At 41.7% G+C, this 12,315-nt stretch overlaps 1 protein-coding gene across 2 annotated transcripts in view; it reads left to right on the top strand.

The window, feature by feature from the left end:
- The window catches only part of nectin3b (nectin cell adhesion molecule 3b), a 28,059-nt gene that overhangs the window by 8,755 nt on the left and 6,989 nt on the right, over nt 1-12,315 (top strand). The window contains exons 4-6 of one of the 2 annotated variants that reach the window (XM_026182421.2): nt 355-472; nt 749-900; nt 11,688-11,832. In XM_026182421.2, coding sequence (XP_026038206.1) covers nt 355-472; nt 749-900; nt 11,688-11,832 — 415 coding nt within the window. Of the gene's footprint in view, nt 1-354; nt 473-748; nt 901-3,186; nt 7,283-11,687; nt 11,833-12,315 lie in introns of those variants that run through there. The other variant, XM_026182420.2, reaches the window with a different exon arrangement.

The raw sequence follows: 12,315 nt of genomic DNA, 5'->3' as shown, positions 1-12,315 counted from the left end.
ATTTTCATAATGAATGTGCAAATGAAAACGGTAAACCGGTAAAAATGGGGGGGACACTGTTTCATGGTTGCAGTTGTGTAGTGTTGATGGTTCTTTTAGGATTGTGAAAAACGTTGCAATATACAAGCACTCATGAATGTTTGCTTCTCTCTGCAGATTATGTTTATAGATTATCTAGCATCTTAGTGCATATTTGCAAGCTTATGTCTTTAGCCCATTACTGACCTCAGACTCTCTATAATGCTTCAGACAAACCAGGAAAATGGTTGTACTTGGAGCACTGTTCTCTAAGGCCATTTACTGTGTCTGGCCATTTTGTGGTCATGTCACATAATTGCTTTTCTCTCTCTTCAGTTGCTCCTGATATCTCCGTCGTTGGGTATGATGGAGACTGGTACGTAGGCCGGGAAAATGTTCAAATGACGTGCAAAGCCAACGCTAACCCACCAGCTCATCACTTCAGATGGATCAGGTATGAGTATCCGTATGTCTGTGTGTAACGTTTACGGTTTGTCTGGGATTGAAATTGACCCAGCGGGCCAATTGCTGATCGAGCTAGGTTGTATTATACTCTGATATTTTAGTAAGAGAGCTTTACATTTGATATAAAATAAACAGTAAAATGAAGGTTTTCACATCCTTGAAATAATTTTCAAATGATAATTTATTATGCTTTCCTCATGAAATGTCCCAATCAATTGTGTGTCCCTCTGCGTGTCTTAAGGTTTCTGTCTCTTGTGTGTCACAGGTTGGACAGAGAGATGCCTGAAGGGGTGGAAATGATAAACAGCACTTTGCTTTTCCTGCGTCCCCTCCAGCGGAATGACTCTGGCGTTTACAGGTGTGAGGTTGCCAATGACATCAACCTCCGCAGTCGGGATGTGCGTATTCTCATACAAGGTGAGCAGAGTATACACACCGGAACAAAGCTGACTCCTAGTGCCTTCTCTTCCCTTAGGAAGCATTGTGCATGTTTGCACGTCATAGAGGGTATCGGTGCCTGTGTCGTTGTCCTTCAAACTGAAATGTGACACTATCACTCTCGCTCGTTCTGTACATACTGACAGTTTATCAAGTAATCACCCATGGTACACTGTGTTCATACTGATATTAATACATTTGGTCTTAATTGCATGCTTATTAGGCTTGATTAACATTACGCCTCCAGATGTTCAAAAGAGAGTTCCTGGGCCAAACAGCTGCAAATAATTTTGGCCTCTTCAGACCACAGTGCGCTGCCTCTGCTCTGTCCTGCTGGCTTGGCATCTGAGTGCGTCGTGTCTCTCTGTTGTGAATGATGAGCATGTTCCTTTGGTTTCACAAAATCTGTCTTGCCAGTGGAAGCTCTCTTTCTGAATGAAGTTCTGATTATGATGTGATTTCCTTTTTCATCACTCTCTCGCCTCCTTTCTGTGTTTCTTTTATTCCTGCATGTGTCATGCAGTGAGAGGCAAAAGCCTGCAGCCTCACTGTGAGATGATGTCCCAGATTCATAAAACATTAACTAGTTCTTTTCAACTCCTATTTATTATTTATCATTCATATTTCATTTTCCTTTGAGAGACCTGTACGGGTGTTCACAAGCTTATGCATGTTGGTGTACCCTCCATTGTGCATGCGTGCGTGTGTGTGTGTGTGTCGTGTTGTGGGTGTACTCATCAGTTCACTCTTCATGGAGTTGTACATTTCACATACTTGGAGACCACAGACCTCCGGGTTCATGTGTTTGCTCTTTCAGATGTGAATCTTTGCCTCACATCTGGCCTGGCACCAGGGTTAAAGTGGCAGAGCAATTTTGCAGCACCATTAAAGCTTTTAGACTCAGATTTTTTCCATTACTCTAGCTTCTTATAATTATAGCCTTTGGCTTGTCTGTTTGTGGATAAAAACCACTAATCCATTACATTTTAAGGTTGGTGTTCTATTCGTGGAATAGTGAAAGTTTATACTTGAAAAGTGGGGTCTTAAATGTATGTTCTTGATCATTTAAAACATATACCCAAAATAATCTGCTTATACCATTGATAACCCCTACAGACTGCAGAATTTTAAGGACATCACTGGTACTGTTTGGTGTTTCTTATCATGTAGTCAAGTCACTTGTTTCTCTCTGCATGTAGAAAATGTGCTGAGCTGCCATCAGCATGTGCAAATACTTTGAAGTTACAAATTGATTGAGGGGACAACAGGGACAAAGCCTGTTGTCATATTTTATTTTATTTTTTAGTTTAAATTAATACAGAAGTAGCTGAAAACATGACCTGATCCTTTTAGACAGTTTCTAAAGACTTTGATTTATGATAGAGATAAATCCATAAAAGTGTTTTCAATGGGTTTTTTAATTTAGCAAAAATACCCAAAGTTGTAGCCTATGAAAAACAAAGTGTTGAACACATGGCATGGCCTGATTTGCCCAAAGTAAAAGAATGCACATTAACTTAAAGATTTTAAGTAACAGTTTGAGCCATGTCAGGTCTGCTATCGCTGTCACCTGCTTTTTTCCTTTTTTTGATCACAAGAGAATAGCTGTTATGTTGTGGTGTCTCGTTGAACTTTACAGAGATCTAGTGCTATGATTTTTGGGTACATACAAACTAACTCTTAGGTACAGTAAACTCAATCCCAATAAACTCCATTTCAAGTGGAATGGAGTATGTAAGCACAGCATACTACACCACATAGAAACACAGTGCAGTGTGGTGGTGACATTGCTGGACATCTGTGTGCATTCCTGTTTTTCTGCGGTCAAAGAAACAAAGCAAACTCAATCATGCAGAATTTACTCTACAATGCACTCATTTTTCAAATAAGCATAGTAAGAATGAGTAGTCGGCTGTCCATGTTGGCAGAGAGTATGCTTTTATTGTTAAGAGCATCTGAAAAGACATTACTGAAAATCAGAGTATGCTTAACAATACACATAGTGAGGATATAGTGATTAGGACAGGTTTTTAGATCCAACTTTTCTCATTAATCCATCATCTAATAGGTGAGGCCATTGTTCTCTGTGATACAATTTTATATTTACTTACTAATCTGTAACAGTGGGAATATGCAAACCTGATTCTGCTATAGTTTTAGATGTTTTAGTCAACCTCTTCCTTCTTAGCAAAATGTAGTTGGCATTGACATTCTGCTTCTGTCTTTCACTCTTTATCCCCCCCTCACCCTCCTTCCTTCCATTAGATCCTCCCACCATGCCTTCCACCATTACCACTCCTGTCCTAACTGGCTTCTCCTCCACTTTTGTGGATGATAAGGGCCACGTCCTTCTGAGCTCCCCCACACTTGAAGCCCTTCCCGAAAGTAATCTTGGTTCCATAGTGGGTGGGGCCGTGGGAGGGGCCTTATTCCTCTTGCTGCTGCTGTCTCTGGTTGGTGTGTGTTACCTACGGAAGCAGCAGACCTTTCATGGGAACTACTACACCAAGCAGTACCTGGGCCCAAATGATCTCCAGAAAGCTCCCACTCAGCACGAACTCCATCCTACCAAAGCTGGCAGCAGATCTCAGCATCGGGACCATGATCGAGAGGAGTGGGGCGACCGCCAGCTGAAGCAGGAGCGGGACCGCCGCCACCATAGTGACTATAACGGAGAAGAGTATCCTGTTAATGGGTACACTAGGGCAATGAGGGAGAGCAGGCGCCACAGTCATCAACAGAATCACCATCATGAACACACACAGTATTCTAGTCCACAGCAGGCCAGATGTGTCAGATACCCTCATTCACCCAAACTACAGGGAAACGGCTCCCCCTACATGTCAGACGACTGCTACGATAGCGGGCCCGACGGTGATTATGTATCTCATAAAGATGGCTCAGTCATTTCACGCAGGGAGTGGTATGTTTGACAAGGTACCTAGTTCTGCAGGAACGAAAAAATGCAACATGAGTTGGAAAGTTTTGTTTATCAAATTAGGGGAAAACACATTATTTTCTTCTGTATGCACACATACAGTGTGTTTTGTAGTTAACATGTTTTTTTTTGTTTGTTTGTTTGTTTGTTTTTCTTTTCAAGCGTCCTGGATGACACTTGAGATGTAATGTATACATTTCTGTTTTGAGTGTGGGCAGCCTGTGGACGGTGCGTGTGCGGACTAACAAAAGAGCCGATGTATGTGTTGTCTCAGCCTTACAACATGGACTGCTACAGCTGATTGAGTATAACTAATGTGTTACTGAGCAGAAGCCCCGGTGGCTTTAAGATCACGCACGATTGTCTGAGAGAAGAGTTTTTTTTCCACAAACTCTGCCTTTTGTGTTCATGTTGCTTGTACTCATTTGTTTAAATGAACTCTGGCCTCTTAGTGCAATTAGATGATGTCATGTAGTTATTGCAGGTAAATCCATAAAATTCAGATGGTCATTTTTCTTCAGTAAGACACAGCTGAGCCGCCGTACATCAGTTTATTTAAAACAGGATTTGTCTTCCTGAGAAATCTGAATTCCATTTTGACTAATTACCTAAACACACTCTTGGTCATAAGATTTATTGAACTGCTGTTTTTGCAGGATTTTGTAATGGATTGCTGAGTCATCAGACCTTTTTTGTTTTGTACTAAAATCTTAGGTAAATCGCAATGGAAGAACTGAGCTTGAGGAGTTGACCAGTAAGGTTTTGGCACATTTTGTGTAAACCTTGTGAGCGTTTCTCCTGCTTGTCCTCAGCTCGTCTTTTATCCCAGTGATGAGAGAGCAGGCAGGAGGGCTACATGAATGGGGCACAGTCTGCTGTGCCAGCACACTGGGTTTGTCATATCGGTCAAGCCTTGAAGCCTGGAAAAATATTTCTCTAGTTTATCATTTTTATTAGAACTTATGTAAGCTGCTGGTTTTTGGGAAGAGTTTCAGGTTAAACATTCCCTTTAGTTAACCACATTATCATGTTGTCTATCGGATGATAATGGATCTCTTTGAGAAGTTTAAGCCTGGCACTAAACCAGGACTCTTGGAATTTCAAGAGCGCCATCAGCAGGGGCATTGTTTAAAGAGGCTACTGTATGGGAGCCACCGTAAGCTGGCCTCTTAGTATTTTGTAGCACAGAGAAACCATGCAGCCAGTACACACTACCACACTCAACCACGTTGGACTGTTTGTCTACTGTGAGTAATCTATAGAAACAAGACATGACTGTGTCACAGATCTGTGACATGTATTGTTTGGAGTGTGCGGCCGCATGCTCAGATATTCACCATTTCATTTACGATTTAAACATTTGGTACTCAAAAAATTTTTTTTTTAAAAGTGTTATGTAGTTTTTGTAATGGCTGTGTTGTCACTTTCACCTGTGATTATCAGCACTTTTGACTAAACTCCACAGCACAGGAGTTGGAGACAATATTTTGTTGCCATCATCATTAAATCTTTAACACAGTTATCCTTTGAGTAGCTATTAAATGATAATGACACACCCTATGATTTTTCTTTTCCCCAAAAACATGTTTTATTCATTTAGAACCAGTCACCTTTTATTGCCAATCAGGACTCTCAAAAATCACATGCCATACCAAGAACTGTGATTAAACTGCGGAGAAAGCATTGTACGTGTTAGTGTCATTGGGCTCTGCAGCCCCAGTAGTTCAGGAATCAAACAAAGCTATAATGGATTTAAAGGTAAACTTAGGTTTTTGTAGAAACGTAAAAATTAGAGTATTTTGGCACATGTTCACCAGACTGCATGGAAGAGATCTGACTTTTCTTTCATATACACTAGATGTGAATACTTGCCAACTTTAGTAGTATGGTTACTTATACAGTATTTTCTGCCAGATGCCAAATCTTTGTTTAACTTGTGTATATATATGACGATGACAGTGTCTCACATTCGTATTACCGACTAGATAACAACTGATAATTAGCTTACTTAAATGACTAATGCATCACTGTTGTAAACGGGGGTTTTGTAGCCCGAAATAGGGGGGGGGGGGAGGAAGATGCTTTAACATTAGAGTAACAGTTGTCAAAATCGAAGCTAGTTAGGTTATAATGAACCTTCACAAATTCTGTCAGGGTGTGAATTTTGTGCAGTGGATCGGCTGCAGTTGTCGTCATGAGATTTGATAATGCGCCACTGTAACTATCAGTCTGAGACTCTGGCCCCTGACTGTGTTTCATGTTGTTTTTGAATGCTGTACAGTAGAAGTAATTTATAGACTGAAGGTGCACATTTCTATGACTTCCTGAAGGTTGAATCATGTTCACACTTCTGAAAACTGAGCATGTTTTCTTTTCGCGAAAGGTTTTAATTTGCACTAATTTCCTTGGTAGAAAGTAGTTGAAATGAAAAAGCATTTATAGGGGGGGGGTCTGCACAGCTAGGTTGTAATTGAGAATGTGAGTCTTTGTAAATTGGATGACTCTTTAATGGAGGTGTCACGGAAATGTACAGTTGGTCATTTGTTAGCCCTGTAGCCTCATTTTGACTGAATAATTACATGTATTGGTCCGCTGCTGACACCTATTCAGTCTGCCCTTCTGGTCACTTTCACATAAATGCAGAAACTAACAGGAAGCACGGTAGCCTAAACCCTTGTTGTGTTTGCTCCTATGCACTAAAACGGAAATTCCTCTGATCGATAGACTTTTTTTGCTTGGCTCGTCAGTTTGAAGCCCTGCACTTGGATTAATGAAGTACAGTTTTACTGTGACATTTTGTATAGAGATCAGTCATCAATATCCTTACCTTGAGAAATGCCCTTCACTTTCTGTTGAGAAATACACACCTAGTGCCTTAGATATCTAGCAGAAATGTGTTTATCGTTTACCTGCGTATGTAATGACCTGATGTGTCACCTCTGGGTTTTGATTTTCATTGCATTCTGTATTTTAGGAGGAATTCGTAGTGCCAAATTCACTCTTTCTGCCCTTTTGTGGCAGTGAAACGCAGTATGTTTCCGAACCTAAAGGCATTAAGAAACAAAAAAAAAAACAAAGCTTGAATACATCTGGATGTAAAATGACTTGCATCCTCTGTACTGTTCTGTCAGGGGTTTTGGTTTCTGTATAGCCACTGTTTTTTTGTTTTTTTGTTTTTTTATTCAGAGAAATGTATAATTACCTTCAGTCTCAAATTGTCAATGAAAAGCACCTTGCAGTCATGTTGTTTGGTTTGGTTTTTCAGGGGGTTTTTCTTTTTTTTGTGGGTTGTTTTTTGTATATACAGAAAATGTACATTTCTTGAACGAGGGAAAATATTTATGTCATCAAAAGCAGTCAAACATTATTTTGTCAATCTCTTTGAGATACTTTAGTTCAATAAAGCACCTTAGCACCTGTGAATTCTTTTTCTTTCTTTTATTCTCTGGAGGTTTTTGAGCTTCCTATTACTCAGACTGCTCAGTCTCAGCCTCTTTGTTCATCTATAAATGACATCATCTCTAGCGCCGTAACGCGTAATGCTGCATAACCTCCCCCCCCCTACACACACACACACACCTCAAATCCAGTATGCATATGTGGGACACCACAAATGATGTAATTCCCTTTTTTTTTTTTTTTTTTCCTTCCCCTCCTTCACTTCAACTGATCCTCATTACACTTTAATAACAAAGATTTCTTTCGGATGTTACCCTATTACGTTTGCCATCTGGTTAAATACTGATCAGTTGATCTCCAGTGGTATTCCTGTGGTCGGGGGAGACCCAGCACCTCATGTGCTCGAGGTTCCCTCATTAATAGTCCTAGTTTGCTTTGTTTCAGGACAGAAAGGCCCTGCGCTCCCCTGCAGCACCTCTCCTTTGTAAATCCACCACCTTCCCACCCCCATGTCTTTCTCCCACTGTCTACCAGCTGGTAAAATTAAACGCTGAGTGTTTCTGACTGGCCCAAAGTCCCTGCTCTCCAGCCCGTTGACTGTCCCCATGGCAACAAGCTCATCTGGAGCTGCTGATGGAGGCTGTCGTCCTACGAGCTCTACCTGGCCACACAAAGTAGGGGCCTGCGTGGAGCTCAGAGCTGGGCTGTGCTGTTGTGACAGCTCGTGCAGACAGACTGAAAATGGCCCATTACTCCCTGCAGCACTACACAGAGCTCTTCTGGCTTATAAGGACATATACAAGTGTGACTCAGTGTTGCGCTGGCACTCTAGGTCCTCAAGACGTACTTGCCATAAAAGTCTTCATCAGCTGACCTGTCTTGTCTCTTACAGATCTTATCATGGTCACAGCAGTTTCTCATCCTGACCTTGAAACAGGGCAGTGTGAAAACGCATGGGGAAGCAGCTCGGTGGCAGTAATGATGTCACCCCCCAATGCTTGAATTTGTTTGAGACACTCGTGCAGAAGATCAGCGGATTCGCTGCCTGCGACACAACAGTTTCCAAGGATACTTTTCACAAGACACAAAGGAGTGAGCGAACGTCTCAGGCAGCGCAGAGGGATGCAGCTCTGACAACTGTGAGTGAGGGGAGAGACTTTGATATTAACTCCCCAGCAGAGGTGGCATCACATTGTAACTATCACAAAAACTCAAAATACTGAAATGCTGCTCTAACCTCCCCCCCCATCGTTATTACACCAGCATCTGCTTCCCAGGGGGGTCTGTTGTCTAGGCAATAGTGTGACCCCTGAGCCTTAAGTATCGGTGGGAAGGGGGGCGGTGTTTGGCCAACTCGCTCTGTCTTACTTCTGTTTTGGCCAGAAAGGGTCCGTCTGAAACTGACCTCACCGATCAGCATGTGCTTCTGCTGGATTCACAGCAGCATTGTTTGTGTGATGAAGTGCTGAAGCGGGAGAGACTCGAGAAGGGACGGTAAAAAGCCGGATCCCAGTGTGGGGCAGTTGATCCACCACTAACACCAGTAATCCGAGGCCCACCACCCCTCCCCAGAATACATGGTATTTAAAACAATGAGGAGAAAATGTCAGGGCGGAACATGCAGGATTGTTTCTGAGTACAATTTGTCTCGATATTTCTTAGCTAGAAGCATGCACGAAACACTACCTCCGTTAATGAACTCCTACAGCTGCTCCATGCGTTGTGGCTTTAAAGCAGCCACCCTGTGCAGGTCCCCTGAAAATGTCTGTCACAAGGCATTAAAGCAGCCGGCTTGATGAACTACATTTTTAAAGGCGTTTTGATCAACTCAAGAGGCTCTTGACATAGTTCAGCAGCCATCAAAGGTAATCGAATGGTTATTAACCGTTAGAGGACGGCAGGAATGGAGGAGGCGGAAGAAGTGACTTTCGGGGGTGAGCTCAGAAATCCCAGCTTGTTCAATATGCATCATAATTGAACTGTTATTTAGATTTCTCATCTCAGCACATTGATTTTTTTTTTCTTCCCCTCTCAAGAGCTAAATCAAGGGGAATTGACCATTATGCTTATGCCTCCTCTGTCACCTTTTGTCCTTCAGTTCCTTTAGTGTCCTACATTTGGTTTTATACATTACTGCTGATTTGCCAAAGCTTGCTGTTTTGCGAGTTTAATGCATCCTAATCACGATTAATCCTTAATCCCCTCTGTGGACAGCATGGAGCATATGTTCTAACAAAGCTAATTCAACACTTTGATAATACTGTTACACACACACAAGACTGAGGTAAAGCAACGGATGGATTCAGTGTTTTAACCCTGACAGTGAATTTTTAGTGAGTAACAGAGTTTTTAAATGGCATTTTTATACCTCAGTTAAATTGCAAAAGCCCTTTCATGAATACCAATAATACAGGGCTGTCCAGTACAGACTCGGACACAGTAAAAGGCTACTGGGAGCAAAGTATCAGCACTTTTTTTTCATGGCCAGTAGTGTTTGTTATTTTCTTTTTTCTTTTGAAAAGAGAAACTGTCTTTGTAGCTGCTGGGAAATATACAGATGAGAAAACCATTATTAGTTTCCCTATGAAAACTAAACTAAAAAGTATTTCCCAAGTGTTGCTAAACACCTAATTCCAACATGCCACTAACACGCATGGGTCCTGAGCATTCCCACCCCATTCTTCTTTGGTGAATCTCTCAACCTCCTCCAGATTTGATTGTCTAACGGCATGGACCTTGGTTTTCAGTTCACCCCACAGATTTTCAATTTAAGTCAGGGCTTTGTGCAGGCCAATCAGTACCATTTATTTTGGTCCTCTGGAGGTAGTTCTTCACCAGGAGTGACATGTTTTAGGCCACTGTGTTAGAAGACAAACTAATTAGCCAGATCCAGTTTTGCTGCTGACTGCTTGAGGTTTTCTTTTGAAATTGTCACACATCCATGTTTATTTAATCTTTCCACATCTTTCCAAAATCTTTCCACCTTGATGAGATTCCCAATTCCCGGCGCACTGACATGTCCCCCACAGTGTAATACTCCCACCACCGTGTTTAACTGTGGGAACGGCGATCTTTGAGTTGTACCCTTCTCCTCCTCTTATCTCTGTGGCCAAAGGGCTCTATTCATGTTTCAACTGACCAAAGATCATGCTTCCAGTATGCATAATCTTTCTCCAAGTAGTCCTTTAGCATACTTCAGTCTGGACTGAACAATAAAGGGTTAAAACCCTCAGTTTTAACTTGATTTTACAAAGTAAAATCAGATCATTGCACAGCTGTGGTTTGTGCAATGGCTCAATAAAAAGCTCAGTTTTGGGGAGCTTGTTATTGTGTGCAAATCTAAAAGTAGTAAAGGAGTGTGTCACAGATTTATGAAATTTATTTGTTTAACAAGACAAGTTGTAAGAAGTGCAATAATGCATTATGGTGGGCTTAACTGTTCCCATACTAGCCTACTAGCTTAATATTCAGCATGTAGAAATGACAGTGGTACCCATGTTAAAAATTCAAGGATGCTTGTTTCAGTTTGGAAGTGAATAAATAAAGAAATAAGCATATAATGAATACAAATTTGCAAGGCAGAGTTGGGAATCACAAAATTTCAACTTTCCGACTCAGATTTCAGAGTAAGTTGTCACCAACAGCCCAAACCTAACATATCTGAATTACTGAAATGACAAACAGCAAACAGCCATATTTAAAAGGCAGAAAGCATCAAAAGTTGTTATTTCAGTCTTTACTTCAAAGACAACTTCAACCTTCACAGCTGTTGAGATGGCTGGTAGTGTTTTAAACAAGAATTTGCTGGGTGGCTAAATAAAGGCTAATCAGGTAGGCTTCTCCAAACATTTTGCATGCGCGTGACTTAGAGCTCAATCAAATATAGTGAAGTAAAAACAAACAAAAAGGGGTGCCGACCTGCAAAGTGTAGGTCGGAGGGGTTTTGTTTTGTTTTGATTTCCTTTTTGAGCAGTGACATTTTTCTCCTGACTCTTTTTCTTTTTCTACAACTGTTTGATAATTGAGTTGATGCATGTGACAACCAATCACAGCTGAGCAGTCCTCTGGCTGACCCAATGTAGCACCAACCAAAGTGACAGCAGCAGTTTGGACTCTCATACTGTAGAGAAGTAGTGCTTCTAATTATAGTCAGATCTTTAATGTGGGCAGAATATTATCTCCATAAGATAAGTAAAATAAACTGGAACAACTTAGTTTACTCTCCTTACCTCTAGGTCTAAACTGCTGTTGCTCTACTCTAATTGTCTTTATGGGTTAAATGTTGTAAATTGGGACTATGAATGAGAATCTTTGAATCGACGCCTGACTGTGTGTACACTTTGATTCATTCACTGCCAGGATGTTAGTGGTCTGTCATCGTTGTGTTGTTGGTGGTATCCTGGACTGTTCTCTGTCCTCTCTGTCTCAGACCAGTCTCAAGCAGAGAGGTCAAACTCCATCACCGTGGCAGGAGCTGTGATGGGCGCAGTCCTCGCTCTCTTCCTCATCGTGGTCTTCATCATTGTGATCCACACCGCTCGCAAAGCCCAACCACCGGCCTTCACAGACAAAGTGTAAGTGGACCGAATTACTCATGTCGCATGCAGAACATGCTCAGCTGGTTAATTAATTGCATGATACAGTGTGAGGTGATGGGAGCCCACCGGTGGGTTCAGGGAGTAGCTCCTTCCTGCTGTGGAGAATGCTGCAGCGGTGCGCGCCCTGGAGCAGGGAGTCTGCGGGACAAGGTTGAGGGGTGGCGGATAATTGCTGTCTTGGCAGCAAGCCCTTGTCCTATTTTGTACAGTGCACCAGCACTCATGTTAATGTTAGAGCAAAGAAGAATAACTCTGAGGTTAAATTATTTACAGGAGGAGCTGGGTCACCCTCTGCCAGAGTCCCATGACCAACATTAAAATCTTTGTGTGTGTGCCTTCTTTGTTTTTTATACTCTAAGAAAACAGATCTGAGCAGCATCTTATACATGTTTTTTGCAGACAGAGATGAAGCCTGGGAGGTTTTGATTAACACTATTTTTGACTTTGAAGTTCATGTAG

This window comes from Astatotilapia calliptera, chromosome 10 (assembly GCF_964374335.1).
Source record: "Astatotilapia calliptera chromosome 10, fAstCal68.1, whole genome shotgun sequence".
Taxonomy (NCBI): Eukaryota; Metazoa; Chordata; class Actinopteri; order Cichliformes; family Cichlidae; genus Astatotilapia; species Astatotilapia calliptera.
This window is presented reverse-complemented; position numbering and strand designations above follow the sequence as displayed.